The 21,237-nt window shown below is 50.7% G+C and overlaps 1 protein-coding gene and 1 pseudogene across 1 annotated transcript in view; one reads left to right on the top strand and one right to left on the bottom strand.

The window, feature by feature from the left end:
• The window catches only part of TMEM181 (transmembrane protein 181), a 42,411-nt gene that overhangs the window by 7,550 nt on the left and 13,624 nt on the right, over nucleotides 1-21,237 (bottom strand). Inside the window, exons 3-11 of the mRNA XM_090280037.1 lie at nucleotides 20,570-20,625; nucleotides 18,774-18,864; nucleotides 17,427-17,548; nucleotides 13,871-13,981; nucleotides 4,307-4,387; nucleotides 2,766-2,865; nucleotides 2,208-2,338; nucleotides 1,914-2,005; nucleotides 896-953 (exon numbers count right to left, since the gene is read on the bottom strand). Of these exons, the coding sequence (XP_090136163.1) occupies nucleotides 896-953; nucleotides 1,914-2,005; nucleotides 2,208-2,338; nucleotides 2,766-2,865; nucleotides 4,307-4,387; nucleotides 13,871-13,981; nucleotides 17,427-17,548; nucleotides 18,774-18,864; nucleotides 20,570-20,625 (842 nt within the window). The remainder of the gene's footprint in view (nucleotides 1-895; nucleotides 954-1,913; nucleotides 2,006-2,207; nucleotides 2,339-2,765; nucleotides 2,866-4,306; nucleotides 4,388-13,870; nucleotides 13,982-17,426; nucleotides 17,549-18,773; nucleotides 18,865-20,569; nucleotides 20,626-21,237) is intronic.
• LOC150008017 (nucleoside diphosphate kinase A pseudogene) lies at nucleotides 7,669-12,609 on the top strand (annotated as a pseudogene).

The following is a 21,237-nucleotide window of genomic DNA, read 5'->3' as shown; positions in this document are numbered from 1 at the left end:
TCAGCTAAGAATCAGCCACTTTTTGTTTCCTAAGACATCCAGTCCCAACCCAAGTTCAACATCTTCCAACACACCGTCATCTGCTAGCCTGCCTGCCCTCTTTCTCAGCGCCACCCCAACAAAGAACCACAGATTTGATCACTTTACAAGAAGCTCCGCAAAGCCACATAGAGAAATGCGGGATGTCACCCAAGGTCAGATTCAGCTTCGGCCTCTGGGGCTGCCCCACTCCGGGATTCTCACAGGGGCTAACTGCCTGCTTCAGAACACCACACACACGGCTGGGACAGGAAGCCACACTCAGGGCTGACTGCCACTTGCGGGCCTCTGTGTAAAATAAAAACGTCTGGGCACTCCGTTCAAAAAGAACAGGAATTTCCAGGCGGCGCCAGCACAACACAGTCTGGGGCGCCGGGCCCTGTGGCTGCAGCCCCCCGCCGCCACGCCGCCCGCCCCGCGGCCGCAGCAAAGCCCCCCCCCCCCCGCCCACCACGCCACCCGCCCTGCAGCCGCAGCAAAGACCCTCGACCACCACGCCGCCCACCCCGCGGCCGCAGCCCAGGCCACGCTGCTCCCCACTGGAAACCTCCCGCCACTTCGGAGACTTAAATGAACAAAATGTTCCCTACTGGTGCTGCATGTCCCTAAGGTTGGACACACCCTCTGGTCCTGGCGCTTCAACCGTAAGCAAGCACTGGGAGTAACAACAGTTTTCAGAGTTTATTTCTCATGCCATTCGAACACCTTTTCCTAACGTTTCCACACGGACTTTCCATAGTCCTTCCCAAGTGGCCAGTTACCAAGTTCGCGTCAACAGCACAACTGAAGTTACGAAATGCAGTCATTTTTAAAAACAGCATTAAAAACATCCTCGTGCTCCATTAACAATCCTTACCTGAAAATTTTCTGTGTCGACTTGATACTGGTACATCGGATCATGTAACTCATTAACTCTAAAAGCATGTTATAAAGAACATAGGTTAATAACTACTTTACTTTTTTATATTTCCACTTCAAAGAGTTTTAAAAACTCATTAACATAAACTACTTGCTAATCAACAGTAAAGGATTTTTTTTAAAGTAATCTTAAATGTCTGAGGGGTCCTAAATTTCAAGCTGATAATGCACCTGATGTTACCAATGTAAACTGTCCACACTTATCGCCCCTGGGAAGTTGAAGTGCTTTTCATGACAAAAGCCCCTGGCCTGCTACTCTTGCCATTTTAAGAGCTGTGCTCCAGGCACCGTTCAGGGACACGTATGGGCACCAGGAAATAGATGAGCACACAAAAGCAGCGAAGTAAACGCAAACTTCCAGGACACTCGCTGTAAAGTGACACTGGACAGCTGAGAGGGTAGGCAGGCAGGGAGGGGGAGGGGGAGAAGGTGTGAGTTCAGTCCTCTCGTTATTGTGCCACGAGGTTCCCAGGGCCAGGCGCCAAACTCACGCCCCTAAAACGGAACTAGTTCCTGCAGAAAGTCCGCGTGAGGCTTCTGCGGTGGAACGATTTACAGACGCACAGAAACGCGGAAGAAGACAAGCCCTGGGAGCCGGGGTGAGGAAGGAGAGTTTACAGGTGCAGCCAAAGGAGCAGCGAACACGCCTGGCGGCCGGCGGAGAGCCAGGTGCAGCCCGAGCGAGCGCCACTCCTGCAGATGACGCTCCTGTCTCTCCGAAGGAGGATTCTAAAGTGACAGGGTCTCGTCCAATTTCCACCTTAGTTTAGAAGAACCGTGGACATCCCTATGTGCCATTCCAGCAAGGACGAACCTTCAGTTCACACTACCCAGTCTTGAAGCTCTGGCGCCGGACTCCTTTCCAGATGAGCCGACAACATACAGTTAGACTCCAGATCTGTCCGCAGTGCCCAATGCTTTCCAGGACAAGTTTCGCACAGAATAAAATTACTCACGTCTGCCATATCCCCAGTGTGACGGAAGCCAGCCACAGGAGTCCAACAATGAAGAATTTAGGCAAGTAGAAAGTCAAACACCTCCTTTCTCCCTAAAAAGCAAAAAAAGAGTAAGAAACAGAGTTAGTGTTTCTGGCAAACCATGAACCCTAAGAGACCACAGTGGGCCACAGACACTCGAGTCATGTCCACACGGCACGCGCTTCTCTCTCGGCTCCGAGGCAGAAGACACGCTCCCGGGGCCGCGGCCCCCGCGAGCACGACCCCGAGGCGGCGGGGCGGGCGGAGGCTCACCTGGGCCCGGATGCCGTGGTACACGCACAGCCAGAAGAGCAGCAGGGCGCACAGGAACAGGGACTGGAAGACGGCGTCGAGCAGGCCCAGGGCCCAGCTGCTCACCAGGAAGGAGAGCGGGAAGAACGGATCTGGAACGCAGACGGCGGGAAGGCCTGCTGACGGCGGCGCACGAAGGGCTGTTCCGCTTTTCAAAGCCCTGAACGCCCGTGAACAGATGGCCCCAGCGATGGTTACAGAACGCCGTCTGCTCCCGCCACCGCAGGCCTGGGAGTCCCGAGGCTGCGCTCTGGAGTAGGGGGAGGAACAGACGGCGGTTTGCGCCGCCTTCAGCCACGTCCCAACGAGGCTGCATCTGTAGTCCTTCCAAGTTTTAGCCACCAAAGCAGTCACTCATTTGTGAGAGCTCCGGGCACCTTCTGAATCCTGGGGTGGCGTCCCTCACGTGCTGGGGGGCTGCTACCAGTCCCCTCAGGGATCCCAGGCACCTCGGGGGACTCAGGATGCCCCCCAGCCTTCCATTTAGAGGGCGGGCTCTGGGACAAAAGCGGCACCTACCGTTGTACAGGAGCAGCAGAGGCAGCAGAACGGACATCCACTTGTGCTCAATGCCCCAGTCCCTCATGGAGAACTTGCGGAGGAAGTGCACGAACAGGCACTGCAAAGCCAAGCAGCCCGTGTCACTGCGTGGGAGCGGAGGCCCCCTGCTGACTGCCTACAGAGACCGTCCGTGACGGCGGAGATGAGAGGGCACACTGCAAAGTGGCCCGGATCAGGTGGTCTCAAGCTGTTCCCATGGGGTGGGAGGCGAGCCACACAGGGAACTGCCCCGGGCACCGGCCTCAAGCTCCTGGCCGGGCAGCACTGACAGATGGCGCAGGGCGCCCGCAGGAAAAGTCCGGGGAACAAGGCCCACAGCCATGGTCAGTGGGTGGACTTATTTTCAAAAGCTCCTGAGGAGGGCGTGGTAGCCTATGGGAGAGGTTTCTTTAAACTGCTTTAAAAACATTACACAACTGTGATTCGGGGGCTAGGGTTATTTTTTGTTTTGTTTTTGTTCTTACTATAATCTAATCAAGCCAATAGTTTTCCAGGCAATCTGGACTTGCTGCTTGGCAGGCCATTTCCCCTAGTCTGTCTGTTTTGCTCAGCCCTCTCCTCCTGTGTAAGAACATGCAACAGCAAAATCTCCGGCACCAGAGATGCTTCCATTTCTGACTGACTGACTAGAAATGGCAGATCTCCACTGTCCTGTGGTCAGGTCAAGGGAAGCCCAGAGCAGGGCCCGAGTCTGCAACCCCCAGCTCTCTGGTATTCCAATGGCCGTGTCCCGCCCTCCGTCCACACCCAGGTCCCAGTCACTGTCATCTGGCACTTTTCTCATGTCCCCCATGAGCTGTGTCCTTCTGCATGTGGTCAGTCTGCAAGCAGTCCTTGGTGGCACCTGCAGTGGGCAACACTGTGAACACTGGACACATCTCCTAAACGTCACCGCCTCTGCGCCGGCACAGGGTAGACAGCCAGTGCCAGCAGAAGTCACCCTTCAGGTGGTGATAAGTCACGGTCCTCCTCCTCCCATTCATAAATCCCCTTCTTCACTGACTGGGCTGGGCTGCCCTGGGGATCGCCTGTGCGCTATGGTGAGCATCTCCTCCAAAGGCACCTGTGCTTGTGGACACCAAGCTCAGCTCCCAAACCAGCCGCCTGGGCCTCACCCCCGAGAAGCCCGGAGATGGAAAGGTATGGTCTGCTTTTCCAATGTAAAGGCCCAAGGATGAGCTGGGTCTGCACTCAAACAGGGCAGGCCTCCTGCCACACGGGTAAATGGCGTTTGTCACTGCGCACTGATGAGAGTTTACAAGTCAATGATCTGTGATGACTTTTACACAACACGAGTCCTTGATAGTGAGACCACGTCACTGTTCATACTGTCGCATCCTAGTGACATGCAGAATGTTTAGGAAGAGTGGGTTGGCTCCTGGGTGGGCTGTCTCAGAGCTCAGACAACTCTCCCGTGCGGGCTGCACATAGGTATCATAACTCACAAACGACTCTGCCCCACTTAGGGGCTGGCGTGTCATCAGGTGAGCGGGACTTACAGTGACTAGGAAGGTAAGCACCACGAAGGCGAACCGGAACCAGATTTCCAGCCGGGAAAATGCAGGGTTGTATGTCTTCCACTGAAATGGGAAGTGGGGAAACAATTGAAAAGAAAAGCATCTAAAAGGTACCACAGCATAAGGAATATAGTTAGTAATGCCGTCATAACTGTACTGGAAATACGGGGGGACCACTTTGTACAGTACCCGATTGTCTAACCACTATGCCGTACACCTGAAACTAACACAAAATAATACTGAATGTCAACTATAATTGAAAAATAAAATTAAAATAAAAAAGGAAGTACACCAGATTATTCATAATAGTTAATCTCTACATATGAGACTGTAGGTAATTTAAAATGTTCTCTTTCCTTACACTTTCTTACATGTTCTAAAATTTTAATACTTAGTACATTTTATTTTTATATGAAAGAACACAGGCTTTGAAAATATTAATTACTTAGAGCTGAAAATAGTTTTCAATGGCATTATACTAATGATGACTCTGGCAGAGAGACTGTTCTATAATCATAATAAGAGCATTTGGCTTTTAAATCTCATATAAAAAATCAACACTGTCAATCTCTTTAATTATTAGAGAACACCAGGTTTTCCATGAAAAGAAACAGATTTTTAAAGAGATATAAACTGTGAGTAGGTAGGATGTTCTAAAAAAAATTAAGTGAGCCCTGGCTAGTGGCTCAGTAGATTGAGCACCAGCTTGTGAACCAAAGGGTCGCCAGTTCAATTCCCAGTCAGGGCACAACCCTGGGCTGAAGGCCAGATCCCCAGTTGGGGTTGCATGAGAGGTAACCACACATTGATGTTTCTGTCCCTCTCTTTATCTCTCCCTAAAAAAATAAATAAAATGTTTTTTAAAAGATGCTTTCTTTCATAAAATAAAAATTAAGTGAAACATTAAAATATGAATCTGAATCCAAAAAAGTCCAGTGGACTTAGTCGTCAGTTCTGCTGCTGACGGAGTAGTTGCCCTCGGGCCAGGTGTACCCCAAACAGCCGAGGGCAAGGCAGCACGCGCTGACGGCAGGCGGAAAGCAGCCCCCCGTCCAACCCCGGTCACGAGCCAGAGTCACCGGCAGCCCCCAGAACACTGCACTGCACTGGGCCAGTGAGCTCTGCCATTCATCGCCCTGAATTAAATCCTCTGAGAGGTTTAAAATGCCGCTTCAGAACAGATACAGTGACAGGCACTAGATCTAACTTACTTGCCAGAAACATTAAAAAACACAGACACACCCACAACCGGAGACACTGGCAATGAGGCCGTGGACGATAATAATCTCCGGCTGACGGGAGAGAGGTGCACCCTCTGGCCGCCCCAGGCTGGGGGGACCCCAGGAGCGCCCAGAGATCTCCCTGAGCCGTGAACACTTGGCTGGGAGTCCAGGGAGACACCTCACTGGCTGCGAGTCACAGGGCAGAGCAGCGAGAAGAGAGTGACACCAAGAGAGCGTGCCAGACGCCTGCCACAGTCGTCCCCTCGTCTTCACCTGAGCAACGATCAGCGTGTGAGTGTGAGCGAACCACCCGAGGCGGGAAGTCCCTACAAGGCTCACTGGCGCCCACCCGGGCCAGCAGCAGCCGCTGCTCCCACAGCACCGAGCCCCAAAGGCCTCTTCACCTCGGTGGGGGGTGGTCCCCCCTCGTGAAGTTTAAAACCAAGGGCTGAAAAGATCAGATCACTTCCAGGTAACCTGACAACATCCCTGAGCAAAGCTCAAGAATATTTTATAAGGATGCAGGACCTAACAATCACTAATGTCTGGCACTGAGTCAAAATACTAGGCGTGTAAAAAAGCAAAAAATATGAACTTTCACGAGGAAACAACAAATCGATGAAAACAGACCCAGAGAGCACCGATGGAAGAATTAGCAGATAGGACATCAGGAAGCCAGAGGAGAGGCTGAACACAGGAATCAAAGACCTAGAAAGTGACCACAGCTGAGCAGGCGTGGCAGAGGTCAGAGAACGAAGACCCAGCACCTGAAACGCCCTGGCTCAGAGCCGAGGGGGAAGCACAGATCGCCAGTGAGCTGCAAGGCAGCGTCAGGTGGCCTGCCACACGGGGTCCCTGCGTTTCTCTGGGAGGTGGGGGGAGGGGCAGGAGGCTAGGAAAATGTATTTAAAGAAATAATGGCTAAAATTTTTCCAAAACTATACTCACAAATCCAAGAAGCTCAAAGAACCCTAAGTACAAGACACATGAGGAAAAGCACATCAAATTGTTTAAATAAGTTACAAGAGAAAAATCTGGAAAGCTGGGGGAAAGGAGGCGAGGGGCATTACTACAGAGAACAGAGATCAGGACAGCAGATTTCTTGTCGGAAAAAGGCAAGCCAGAAGACAATTTCCCAGTGCTGTACACGAAAACCACAACATACTATAATATCACTACACACCTACTAAAACGACCCAAATTAAAAACACGGACCACCCGCGTGCTGACCAGCCTGAGAAGCAACTGGAGCTCTCCGGCACTGCTGGTGGGAACGTAAAACAACACAACCACTTGGAAAACAGTCTGTCAGTTCCTTAAACACTTAAACACACGTCAGCCAAGTGGCCCAGCCATTCCATTCCCAGGTATTTACCCAAGAGAAGCGAAAGCCCACGTCCAGACAAAGATCTGCCCACAGGTGTTCACGGCAGCTTTGTTTACAGCAGCCCTGGCCTGGAAGCAAACCGTTACTGCTACATCCACTCAGTGGAATATTACTCAGCAACAAAAAAGGATAAACTGTTTCTACACACAACATCATCAGTCAATCTCAAAACAATTATGTTGAGTGAAAGAATTCAAACACTATGATCTCATTTATAGAAAATTCTAAAAACCACAAGTGAATCTCTAACGCAAACAGATCGGTGGGGGCCTACGGGTGTGAAACCTTGAGAGGGGGGTTTTGGTTATTATCTTGTCACGCTGATGGTTTCCCAGGTACATACACATATCAAGATGGATCAGTCTTCTATTTTGAACACGTGCACTTCACTGTGATGTCCATGGGAAAGTGGAACATGGTGATTCAAGGCATATGAAGTTTGAAGTCAGAGACTCAGGTTCAAATCGCAGCTCTTCTGTTTTCTAGCGGAGCAATTTACTTAATCTCACTAAACTCTGGATTTCTCCTCCATAAAATGGGGATACTGTTAACTACTTTGTAGAATTATTATAACATTTCAATAAGATGATGCATATAAAAAGTTTAGACCAGTGCCAGCAAATAGGAAAAGTTCAGTACACAGAAGCTGCTGTTATAAACCCGAAACATAACACAAGTGCTGAGATTTTCGTTAAGTGTTTCACTCCTACAATGGTGTCATTTACAGAGCGATCATGGTAGCAATTAGGAGCACTGACCAGGATCGGTGTGAACATAATGTTCAAACAGGAGAAGTAACATGCATATCTTAGTTGGAAAACAGACCCTAAGGCGTAATCGGGAAGAGAAAAAAGATGTGTCACCATCAGGAAAAAACTCACAAAACATGTTTAAGTCAGCAGTGAAGAAAGTATGTATTTTGACCTCCGAGGGACTAGAGCCCTTAAGAAAGAAAACACGGTCTCCCGCCTCTGCCTTAGGATGCGGTCAGGGCAGCACAAACAACTCTCTCCCTCTAAGAAGAGCTCCAGGCAACAATGCTTTATTCGTACATGTAGCTCGACCCGAAATTTACATTCAGTTCCCACATACGAGTTAGTTGAAGGAGAAGGATGTGGGGGTGGGATGGAGCAGATAACGCCCGACTGAGCCTTAGAGTCGGGTCCTGAGCACCCAGCTGCCACCTGAGGCACGGTGGGCACTCAATGCCCGTGTGGCATCCAGTCCAGCCTTACTTTCCTCAGGTTGCTCCCCCCGTCCGGACCCAGGGAACCGTCCCTACACAAGACTCCCTCGGGCGGCTGCCTCTGTCAGCAGCTGAGAGGCGTCACCCTCTGTGTCCCCTGAGGCCGGACCAGCCCCACAGCTCAATCAGGCCTTCGTTTGTGCCGAGGCTGGAAAAGTCTTTTCTTCCCCATGTGTGAGCCCCAGAAGAAACCGTGAAGCTTGGAGAACAGGCGCTGGGCCTCCACTGCAGACAGCGGCCCTGCGATGGCCGCGGCCCCGTGACGTCACAGGGATTCCATCAAACAGCTGGCCTGTCTGCACTCGCCCGGGACTAGGACAGAGGCCGCTGCAGGGGCCTAATTCTACGGAATTAGGGGGTTTTGCTTTTGCATTTACTTTTAAGCACCAAAATGTAAAGAGGTAAAGTAAGTAAAAGGAAATAAACAATAAAACCCCAGCAAACACTCAGGCTTCGGGCATTTGACATCCTAAGAGCTGTCAATCCTTTCTTGGCTTTTGTGCCAAGGTCCTCCGGCATTCATAAAACTGTCTTTGTCCTTCCAGAGTCTGGCTTTACCCTGTCACACCATGAACTGACATCTGGAACAAGGGTTGCTTTCAGGACCTTGGTTTCTTCTCCCTAATTAAAACCTACAGGTTCCGTTCACCATTTGCTGAGCACCTACCTGACTATATATAAGCAAACACAATGTCAAATCTTGTGCAGACATGAAACAAACTTTAAAAAATTAGTCTGTAAAAATGCCTCCAGGACCTAATTTTTCAGCAGAGATCGAATGTGTTGAGAGACCCTCGGAGTTCTCCAAATAGGAGAGTCACAGGAGCACAGAGGGGACGGGGGGGGGGGGGGTATGGGGGGGGGGGGGAGGGTGTGCTCAGAGCCGCGCTCCTCCCGGAAACGCCCTGGAATCGCGGCCCAGGCTCAGAGGCTCAAAGCGCTGCCTGCTGCTGGTCTTCTCAACTCACGGGGAAACCAGAGGCGAGCACTGGATAGAAAACTGAAGGGCTCGGGAACGTGGGTTGTTCTGATCTCATCCCCCAGTGAAAGGTCGTAGCTCAGGAAGAGGAGGAAATCAGTCGTGAACAGCTGGCCAGAGTCACTCAAGAATCAACCTGGAGTGCGATTAATCAGAGGGGGGAAAGCCCAGCTTCCCTGTGAGGACACACGGACCTGAGGCGAGGTGGGCTTGCAAAACGCAGGAGGAAGTGACAGAAAAACGGGCAGAGGCAGCCCAGCCCGCACAGTGTCTATAGTCTCCACCCCGCTGCACACGCAGGGCCCGGCCAATGAACCGAACATTAAAAACGCCACAGAAGGTGAGCAAGGACCTACAAGACCCGGAGGGTGGTCTTGACTTGCACGTGGCCACGGGATGTGGACAAGATGCATTCAAAAGATAAGAGTTGATAAAACAGGCAGAGATAGAAGGAGGCCATGCTGCGTCAAAAAGACATATTTAAGTAGAACTCAATGAACCAAATGATCACAGAATATGGGACTGAGGGAAGAAAACAAGCCGGAACCGCTCTGGCATCAGACAGTGGCACTGGGTGCACAGCTCTGTGAATAACCTAAAACCACTGAATTATATAGTTTAAAAGGGTGAATTGTATGGTATGTGAGTTACATCCCAATACAGCATTATTTTTAAAAAGAAACCCATTAGGACCTTCACTTAACAGCCACAGCTTTATGAAGTAGCTACTTTATAGATAAGGAAGAGGTGTAACAATGCCAACCAATAAATGATGGTGCTGGGATTTGAACCCAGCTCCCTCGTCCAATCTAAGGTCTGTGTTCCTAGTCACTAGGCTGGTTATACTGAGTCCCAGTGAATGGGAGGAATAGGAGGTTGATTTCAGGGGACATGAGACAGGAAAGCCTAGCAATTAAGAGCTGTGCCAGGGAAAGGGTAAAGGCAGTGCCCGTGGCTCACCTGAGGTGCTGGTGGGGTCTGAGGGCACTCAAGGGGCTGGAGAGGAAGCCCCATCTTCCTAGGAAGGGTCACCTGGTAACCTTTCACTACCCTTCACCTGGAAGCACGCTACTCTGCTCTCTCTGTTCGAAGTCCCAGAACACTACAAAGGTTTCCCAATTTTCATGCTGTTTCTTTAAGCTATTCTTGATCCCACAGCCTGAGAAATTATGGTTTCCACTGGTCAAAAGGATGTTCTCAATAATCTCAGGACTTCAACAAAGAGATAGGAGACATAAAAACGGAGGTGGAAAACATTAAAAATAACCCGTCAGAAATAAAGAACACACTAACAGAGATGAAGAATACATCATAGGGAAGCAACAGTAGGGCAGGTGAGGTGGATTTAGAAGATAAGGAAGCAGACAACACCCAATCAGAACAGCAAAAAGAAAAAAAGAATCCAGAAAAACGAGGATAGGATAATGAGCCTCTGGCACAACTTTAAGTGCACCAGCATTCGCGTCGTGGGGCTGCTGGGAGGAGAGGAGAAACAGCAAGAAATTGAAAACCTATTTGGAAAAACAATGACAGAAAACTTCACTACCCTGGTGAAGAAAATACACATACAAATCCAGGAAGCATGGGGCGAAACAAGATGAACCCAAAGATACCCACGCAAAGACACATCATAATTAAAACGCCAAAGACTAAAGACAAAGGGAGAATCTTAAAAGCAGCAAAAGAAAAGCAGTTAATTATCTACAAGGGATCTCCCATGAGACTGTCAACTGATTTCTCAAGAGCAACTTTGTAGTCCAGAAAGGACTGGCATGAAATATTCAAAGTGACGAAAAGTAAGGACCTATAACCAAGATTACTCTACCCAGGAAAGCTATCATTTAGAATCAAAGGCCGGATAAAGAGCTGCCCAGACAAGGAAAAGCTAAAGAAGTTCATCACCTTCAAAACAGTATTGTAAGAAATGTTAAAAGAACTTCTTTAAGAAGGAAAAAAAAATTAAAAAATATGAATAATGGTCAATAACTATACATTTATCACAATTACTTTATTTATTTTTAAGTTATTCTTGTTTATTCTATTACAGTTGTCCCAATGTATCTCCCTGTGCCCTCTCCCACCCAGCCCACCCCTCGCCCCCAGTCGATCCCCACCCAGCTGTCCATGTCCGTGGGTCACCCATACATGTCCTCTGACTATTCCTCTCCCCTTCTTTCTACCACTTCCCCTACGCCCTCCCCTCTGGCAGCTGTTAGTCTGTTCCATGTTTCCATGTCTCCGGTTCTGGTTTGCTCATTAGTTTATTTTGTTCATTAGATTTCTCTTACAGGGGAGAGCATATGGCATCTGTCTTTCACCGCCTGGCTTATTTCACTCAGCATAATTCTCTCTAGCTCCATCCATGTTGTCGCAAATGGCAGGAGTTCCTTCTTTCTCTCTGCTGTGTAGTACTCCATTGTGTAAACGTGCCGGAGCTTTTTCATCATTCATCTACAGGTGGGCACTTAAGCTGCTTCCAGCACTTTGTTATGGTAAATAGCGCTGCTATAAATAAATATAGGGGTGCATAGGTTCTTGTGAATTGGTGTTTCGGGATTCTTAGGGTATAGTCCCAGCAATGGAATCACTGGGTCAGAGGGCACTTCCATGTTTAATTTTTTGAGGAAATTCCACACGGTCTTCCAGAGTGGCTGCCCCAGTCTGCATTCCCACCAGCAGTGCATGAGGGGTCCCTTTTCTCCACATCCTCGCCAGCACTTGTTTGTTGATTTATTAATTTTAGCCACTGTGACAGGTGTGAGGTGATACTTCATTGTGATTTTAATTTGCATCTCTCTGATGGCTAGTGATGTTGAGCATCCTTTCATATGTCTATGGGCCATTTGTACGTCCTCTTTGGAGAAGTGTCTATTCTATCAACAATTACTCTAAATGTAAACGGATGAAACGCTTCAATCAAAAGACAGACAGTGGAGTTTCCGGTGCTGGCGACAGGAGGCGGAGAGAAAATTCAAGCAGCTGGAGAGGACCGTGGCCAACAGTGAGCACACCTTCGTTGCCATCAAGTCTGATGGGCTCCAGCGCCAGCCTGTGGGAGAGATCAGCAAGCGTTCTGAGCAGAAGGGAGTCCGCCTTGTTGCTATGAAATCCATGCAGGCTTCTGAAGACCTTCTCAAGGAACGCTACATTGACCTAAAGGACCGTCCATTCTTTACCGGCCTGGTGAAATACATGCACTCAGGGCCAGTGGTTGCCATGGTCTGGGAGGGGCTGAATGCTGTGAAGACAGGCAGGGTGATGCTTGGAGAGACCCACCCAGCGGATTCCAAACCTGGGACCATCCGAGGGGACTTCTGTATCCAACTTGGCAGGAACATTATCCACGGCAGTGATTCCATACAGAGTGTGGAGAAGGAGATTGGCTTGTGGTTTTGGCCTGAGGAACTGGTAGATTATAAGAGTTGTGCTCGGAACTGGATCTACGAGTGACGAGTGACGTGAAAGCAACCAGCAGCCGACAGTGCTTTCCCCACTCTGTTTCCTCTCTGTCCCATGGCAGGGGACCAGACTGTGGCTGATCTACTTATTTCTGAGAACTTCCTTATAATCTGAAGGGACACTCTCAGAGCTGTGTGTTCCCCCTGCAGTGTTATGTGCTACCATTAAACTGTTTCATCCCGCCCCCAAAGAAAGACATACAGTGGCAGAATGGGTAAGAGAACACGACCCTTACATGTGCTGTGCTGTCTACAAGAGACTCGCCTTCAGATTGAAAGATATGCACAGACTGAAAGTAAAGGGATGGAAAAGATATTTCATGAAAATGGGGGGGGGGTACAAAGACTATAATAAGAGACAAGAAGGACCCAGCAATTCCACTTCTGGGCATGTATCTGAAGAAACTCAAAACACTAAATCCAGAAGACATATGCATCCATATGTTCACTGCGGCACTATTTACAATCGCCAGGGTACGGGAGCAGCCTAAGTGTCCATCAGAGGTTGAATGGATTAAGAAGTAGAGCATCCATACAATGGAGTACGACTCAGCTGTGAGAAAGAATAAAATCTTGCCACTTGCAACAACATGGATGGGCCTAGAGGGTACTGTGCTGAGTGAAAGAATTCAGACGAAGACAAATGCCGGATGATCTCACTTATACTGTGCAGAATCTCAAAACCAACATAAATGAACAAGCAGAACAGAAACAGACTCACAGAGAAACTTCTGACGGTTGCCCGAGGGGAGGAAGATGACGAGGCTGGGTGAAAAGGTGAAGGGACTGAGAGTCACAAGTTGGTGGGTACAGAACAGCACAGGGGATGTACAGTGAACAACACAAGGTGGGGCAAAGGTGGGTTTACAGTTATGAGTACACGGGACAGTTTATTCATGTATTACTATTTTTCCATACGAACAACTGTAAACCTACTTTTGCCCACTCTGTATTGTAATAACTATGTATTGTGCCAGATGTGTACTAGATTGATTGGGGTGATCACTTCATAAGTTATATAAATATCTAATTGCTGGGTTGTAAACCTAAAACTAATGTAACGTTGTACATCAACTGTAACTGAAAAATAAAAAAAGAAATTGTGGTTTTCCTGTAACTTTATAAACCTGTGTATATCTTCCACTATCCAAAATAACCTCACCTCGATGCTGTGTTATTTCGATCACTCAAGAGAAGAATGGGAGCCAAACAAACGAGCCGTGGCAACATCCAAGGGTCAGCTTTGTACTTACTGTGAAGTTCACCTGCTTGAGGGGTACCTTCAGGTGTTCAAATCCCACAATCACTGTGTACTTCGTGTAATTCAGGTAGCCGAGGTGAGCCACGATCATTTCTGCACACTTCTGCAAATGCACAAGGAAGCATTGGGTCTTAAAAGCAAGCAAGGCTCCCGCTCCCTCCAGTGACCCACGAAGTGACACATGTCAACAGCAGATGATCAGAACGACCATCTCCAGGGAACTCGGCAGATGCCCAGACAAATTCAGATGCCAGCCACGCAACTGTAAACCTACTTTTGCCCACTCTGTATTGTAATAACTATGTATTGTGCCAGATGTGTACTAGATTGATTGGGGTGATCACTTCGTAAGTTATATAAATATCTAATTGCTGGGTTGTAAACCTAAAACTAATATAACGTTGTACATCAACTGTAACTGAAAAATAAAAAAAGAAATTGTGGTTTTTCTTAGAAAGACCCGAGGGCATATTTTTAGAAATAAACAAAAATGACTTACGGTCCTCAGACTCTACTTGGAATGATTCAAAATAACCTGCAGCTGCCTAAGACAGTTTCCAGGGTAACACAAACCCGACACCCCCACAAACATGCTCGTGCGTGGGGAGCGTGGCTGCTACCACCCCACCCCGCGGACCCTCGGGCTCCCGGGCCCCCTCGGCCACTTCCGCAGCTGCGGTGGGGACACACGGAGTGGGCCGGTGCTTCTCCCCCCGCCGGCCTGCCATGCCCCACACGGAGCTGCCCAGTCTCAGTCAGGTCCCAGCGCACCCGAGGCGAAGGCTCTGTGAACAGCTTGTGCTGGTGTGCGCGCTCAGTTCCCCACCAGGGTCCCTTGCCTTTGTCCCTTAGAAGGGAACACAGACGAGTACTTGTGGCCGGTGGGCAGAGACTCCTCCCGCAGGCCTGTGCCCAGCCAGCCACCCGGCCAGCACGCTGCTCCGGAGCTTCTCAGCGTCTGACGGAGGCACTGACTACGTCCAGAACCAATGGGCAGTCCGGGGGCGTCCCAGGACTGCGGCTCTGAACAGGGCAGTCGCCCCTGCCGTTAATCACAGGCTCCTCGAGCCGGGGATGTCTGAGGGCAGGGCAGGAACACAGATCAGGCTGCTGGCCCAGGCACCGGAAGGAAGGCAGAGCAGAGGTGCGTGTGCGCCGTAAGACAGCGTGAAGGTCCAAGACCTGAGCTCTCAAACCTCAGGCCGACTGGCGATGCTCACCGTGACGGGGGTGTGGGGGGGGCACAGGAGCTCCCCATGACACACGAGCCAGTGGCTACTTATGTGGCACCCGAGCCGTGGTTCCTCTCCCACCTGACCGACCTCCCAGGGGCACCTGCCACCTGCTCTCAGGGAACATGAGTGTGGGGCCCCGGTTTCAACAAAACCAAAGCTGCCTTTTGTCTCCAAGAGTCGGGTCCCAGGGTGGCACGCAGGGAGGGACTCCGCACGATAAAAAGGTTTACGTTAGTGAATGTATCTGTGCTGTGCAGATAAGCACCTCTTACAAGTTAAGAATCTGTCTGGATTTAGAGAGAGGTTTCAACTAACAAAAGAGTTCTGTATCAGGCTGTACTATCTTTGGGTTTAAAGAGCCACAGTGAAGCCACCTGAGGCTGCGGGGGCCCCAGTTCCAGCCCCGGTGCGTGCGCTGACTACAAAGCCCCTCCGAGCATCCCTGCGTCAGGGTACCGCAGCCTCCTCACCTGCTGGGTGCAGGCGACCTCGCTAACCGAGGTCCACCACGTTTCCCCTTACAGCCAAACCAAACCGAACAGAACGAAAGGTGATACAAGAGGGTGGTCAGTATCTTCGTGACATAAAAACTCCATCTTGTTTAAGTCGGGGTTAGGGAGAGACTCACAGAAGGAGAAGTCCCCAGCGGTGACACAGTGCAAACTGAAGAGGGGCCACCAAAGGAAGGAGGGAGAAGCCACGGAGCTACACGAGGGACCCCTGCCAAGGCGCAGAGCATTGTGGAGGCTCCCAAGGAGCAGCCGTGGGGTCAGGTGGCTTTGTGCGTAGCCTGGCTCTAACAAAGCACAGGCTGCAGGGGGCCGCCAACCCGTCCCAGCCCCTGTCCCGGGAACCCCCCGGTCCCAGGTAAACACCAGCCTCGGGACAGTCACCGACCACCTGTCCATCACCTGCTCAGTCCGAGAAACGGCAGCTCCAGGTGCCTCGGCAGGAGCGGTGGCGCCCTCAGACACCCCCCGCCCCAACCGTGTGCGCAGCAGCAAGACCAGGGCGCCTGCCGTGCACGAGCGCGGCGGTGGCTGGGCGGACACCTCCTGCTGGCACAAACCCGCACGCTCTCATACGGCGTTCAACCTGACCCCCCTCTGCACACACAGGCAGGGGAGGTGGGACCCCACTTCACAGACGACGCTACACGGCAACACCGGCCCGGCCTGTGCACGGTGGAAGGTGGAGGCAGAGGGGAGCAGCACTTCCCCGCACGGCCGGGCTGCCGCTCCATTTGGGGGGGAGGGGGACACAGCAACGACTCGGCCAGAAGAGCGCCAGTCTCATCCAACAACCCAGCCCCTTCATGCCATGGCTGTGACCCATCAACAAAGAGCGACCACGACCAGGGCCCACACGGAGCAGGAGCCCCCCTCACGGCGCCCCCAGGGCCCACACCAAGGAGCCCCCCTCATGGCGCCGAGCGTCCCGGTGCTGTCAGCGGGGCGCGCACGGGTACTGCGGGCAGAACGCAGGAGCGTGGCCTGGCATCCCAGCCCCTCCCCTCAGCCCCTGAGCCGCTCCGGGCCAGCGTTGACCTCTCTGAGCTGCGGGTTCTTCGTATACAAAATGGGCTCCAATAACAGATCCTGCCCCGTGAGCCCGCTGGGCGGACGGAAGGGGGTACCGACCGAGAGCACCCGGCACGAGGCCCATCAGGGAAACCCACACTAGACACAAACGTATGCTCTTTCTGGGGCTCCCCACGCTCTCCAGGCCACCATGCAGTCCTGACGACACATCCTCGCTACAGCAGGGCCCTGGTCTGATCCTTCCGATGTGACAGAACACGGTGCTGCGAAGTCGAGAGTGACGCCCCTTTCCCACTCTGGGCCATGGGGTTTCCGATCCCACAGCCACACACTGCCCTGAAACAGATGCTCAACAGGGCACTCCTCCTGAGCGGCCCGGGTCTCAGCCCCTAGACCGACCAGGGCGCTCATCACAGGCTGCAAACGGCCCAGCGCCCGCGACCCGACGGCCGTGCACGGGGCGGCCCTCCACGTACGCCCAGCGGCCCACGGCTGCCACCTGCGGGCACACCCGGCAGTGAGTCACACAGACCAGCAGCAGCAGGCATCACACGTATGTATGCAGGGTGTGTGTGTGCTGTGTGCATGTATCAGGTGTGTCTGCGTATGTGCACGCCCGCACGAGGTATGTTAGTGAGCATTTATAAGGGCACCAGCATATAAAGCGAGGTGAGTTTTTCACACCGTCATCGGCGTGAATTTTTTTACTCAGAAAGCCAGCGTGTGAGGGTGGGGCGTGATAAGCCGTCCCGGACCACGGGAACGCACTCACCCTCGTACACGTGAGGGTCCTCGTCCGGTTGTGAGCTCTGTTACGAATGAACTTGGTGGTTCCATCTTCCGTTACACCATCAACTTTAACAGTCATGGAAAAGCTTGTCTGAATAGACGTTTCTACAGAAGAAAGGGAGACAGTGTCAGGGACCACGTCAGGGACGCCACTCTGACACAGGTGACAACCCAGGGCCACGGCCTGTTTGAAAACCCCACCCTGCCGGCCGAGTGAGGCCTCCCTGTCGGCTCCACTGCGGCCCTCACCAGGGGCCACGTCGGGGCCTGCGCCTCAGGGCCAGCAGCTCGCTTCACGAAAGGACAGCCATTTCATGGCTAATGGATGGCTTTCTAGTTCCCACATGAATTTTTATTTAACTCTATACCAACATTAAAAAATAGATTCACAGTATTTTTTCTGATATATAATTTATTTTTCTGATTAGATGCTCATTGTTTTTAAAAACTCAGAGGAAAAAGAACTATAAAGACGGCATCAAACACCCTAATCCCGCCACCCAGAGAAAACCAGTTAACATGCATGCGCCCAACCTCCCCGATCCTTTTCTAGACATACACATACGCAGCTGATATTACATTTACTTATCCTCTTCAAATGTTACCAAAAAAGGGGCCGAATTTCTCTAACATGCATTTTTTCACTTAATTTACTGTGGTCAAGGGTTCTTCTCAAATTCTTTCCCACCAGCGCACCCTCCTGAACCGCGGAACACAGAACCGACACGGCCGCGTCTCGGCCCCCGCGGCGGCCCCGCCCAGCGCTGTCCTAGGCGAGCAGGCTGATCACTACAGACCGCACAGGCTCTGGGGCGGGGGGTTTCAGCCCCGGCCCCACGGACACTGTGAGGCCACATGATTCTCGGCTGTGGGGATCTGTCCCGAGCGCTGCAGGACGTTCAGCGGCACCCCTGGCCTCCTCCCACTAGATTCCGGCAGCTCCCCCTTCTCCCCAGTTGTGACGATCAAAAATGTCAGCGTCTCCAGACACTGCCAGGGTCCCTCGGGGGCAGACCCACCGCCCTGCGGCGTCAGGACTTGACTTTATCCCCGAACCCACTGAAAAAGCTGCAGCAAGAGCACCCACACCAGGCAGCAGCCACGAGCTAAGCCGGCCGCTGGTCGGCGCTCCCTGAGGCCTGCGCCGTAACTCGTTCGGGAGGACAACGGAGGACACTAAGGGGCTTCCGATTTGTTGCTACCATAAAAAATAAAGACCATCCTTGCAATCCACCTTTGAACACCTTTTGAAAGATTCTAAAGCTCTTTCAACTTTTTAAATATGGTGCTTTGTACAAAGAAAAATCAGGCCAGATATCAGGCTTCACACCTTTTAATTGATCCAACTCCACGACACACGTCAGCCACAGCTGCTGATTGTACGCAGACAGTGGGTTTGAACGCACTTCAATCGGCTTTAGCTGAAGGAAAAAGGAAAATAAAGTTTAAGTAACCCATGGACTTTCTCACTGCATCTCCCAAATTACTCGCCTTCACATCCAAAATTTACATTTAGCAGAAAGGTTTGCGCATTCGAGCTGAAAGAGCTTAGTTTTCCCTTTGACAATGTAAGTGAACTTCCGCCTTCCTGAAAAAGAAAGGACCAGCTTTCTGCTGCAATTCCCTTCTGTCTCTCACGACAACCTCTGAGCAGGTGCTTTCACCTCCTGCAGCCCTGGCATCACTAACACCCCTACTTAAGCACCAGGAAAAGGCCACCCTGGAGGAAAAAATGGAAGTGCGTATGATGAGACATATAAGATAATAAGGAATATATTCATTCGCAAGGATCTTGATTTAGTATCAATATACCAGATGTGTTGCTGTTTGACAGCTATTTTCAGCTTTAGAAAAGCTTTAACACCCTTGGGGAGAAAAATTAGAGGGGACCACGCTGCCAACGATCCTACTGTAGTGTCTGTTGGACAACACAATACTGCCGTCTGAAGGCAGTGGGCGTGGAGAAAATTGCCTAAGCGGCCACCCGCAGTTCCAAAGAAAAGCACTGTTTGCACGCGTGGTATCTCAATGCCAGCGTGTGTTTTCTGTGCTGTAATACTTCCGGCAGGCCGCCAAGAAACTCTCCGTGACCAAAGGCGCACCCCAGAGCCACCTTCAGGATGAAATCTGTCGCAGGATCACCTGTCGTATTTCAAAAGTGAGGGTGACCCCTTGGAAGCAAGTCAGTTCTGTGGGATGACTGCTACTTTCAGTGTCAATAGAAGACTGATGTCTGGAGAGACGGGACATTTAAAAGATCAAATTACAGCCAGGAAACCCCGTGGCTGCCCCTCTTCAAATCAGAGGCTCAGTCCCAGAGTTAAAGAAAATAAGGACATGCCGAGAAAACAGTCTACACAGGGGACCTCTTCAAGCTAGCAGTAGCAAAAAGGAGAATTACCAGGTGTAATTTTTAGGACATTTCTCTCCTCCCGCCCTTTTGAAAACTGCAAGGGTGGAAACGTAGCAGGGAGCTGGGAGAACAGACAAGGGGTCTCTAGGGGCAGAGAATCAGTTAAACCATACACGTTATGGGGCCATGAGCATGCAAGGCAAGTGCATTCAGTTTACAGGTGAAGATTATGTTTGAGATGCAGGAAAAGAAAAGGGTTTAAGTTTGGGGGCCCTCACGAGTTAGCATTTATTAAAGAATACCAGAACTCTCCAACTGAAAGGACTTCTGTTTTTTTCTAAAGATGGTAATAACCAAGAAAAATTTAAAAAGAAAAAAAAAAAACGTTATTTAAACTGAGTTCCTGCAAGGCACACCCATCATTAGAAAGAACTGTTACCGTTGGAAACTGAACATGGAGACCACGCCTGAACTTGGCGAATACAAAGTGAGTGTCCTTGTCACAACTTACAACCAGGACGAGTTCACCAGGCTTTGGAAATGAACTGCTGCCCCTAAGCATTGCCACCACCATCCTTTCTCAGTACTGAGGTATGTGTCACAGCAGAAAAGGCCCTTCTAGCAAACGAGAACCCGGGGGCCTGCCTCTGACAGAGGAGTCAGAGACACACGTGGCCCGAGAAGCCAACGGCAGGAGCCTCTAAGGCAGGGCCACTTCCCCACAGCCTGGAAGGCTGCACGCCTTGCGGTCTGCCCCGCAGACCCAGTCTTACCTGCTCGGTGCTGTTTAGGGAAAAATGAGCTTCGGAAGTCTGGATCACCTTAGGCCCTGAAGTGCAACAGAGAAAGAAAGAAGTAGGTTATTGTCTCTATGGATAATTAATTAATTTTATTTATTTTTTTCAAATGCCATTAAAGACACACATGACATGGAGACAAACTTATTTTCCTGGTCTGTCTTTAGAGGCTTCACATCTATGTAAAACGCAGAGCCACCCAAACATGGACACGCCGCGCCCCTCGGCGGCACACCGGGGCTCCCCAACGCAGGTGAACCCAACGTGACCGCCGCACAATGGATGCAGCGTGCACGGTTTCCTTCTGCACCGAAACCTCTCCTCCGTCTGGCTGGGAGCTCTCTCTACGCTGCACTTCCCAGAAAAAGCCAAGATGCAGAGAGCGTCTGTCTAGTTCATAAACTGTAAAGACTTCTGCTGAAAATTAAGACACATTTATCTATTCATCCAATGAATCCAGTCTTCCAAAAATGGTTATTAAGTACAGAATATTAAAAAAACATTATTGTTAAGGCTTTGTACCTTAAAAATAATTATCCCTAAGGCTTTTCCCGAAATAACAGATATACAAGCTTCACAGAGTTGTACACTGTAATTTTTTAGGGCTTTGGCCCTAAAAGAAGTGAGCAAAGGAAACATTATGA

This window comes from Furipterus horrens, unplaced genomic scaffold (genome assembly GCF_987537825.1).
Source record: "Furipterus horrens unplaced genomic scaffold, mFurHor1.1.pri manual_scaffold_6, whole genome shotgun sequence".
Taxonomy (NCBI): Eukaryota; Metazoa; Chordata; class Mammalia; order Chiroptera; family Furipteridae; genus Furipterus; species Furipterus horrens.
This window is presented reverse-complemented; position numbering and strand designations above follow the sequence as displayed.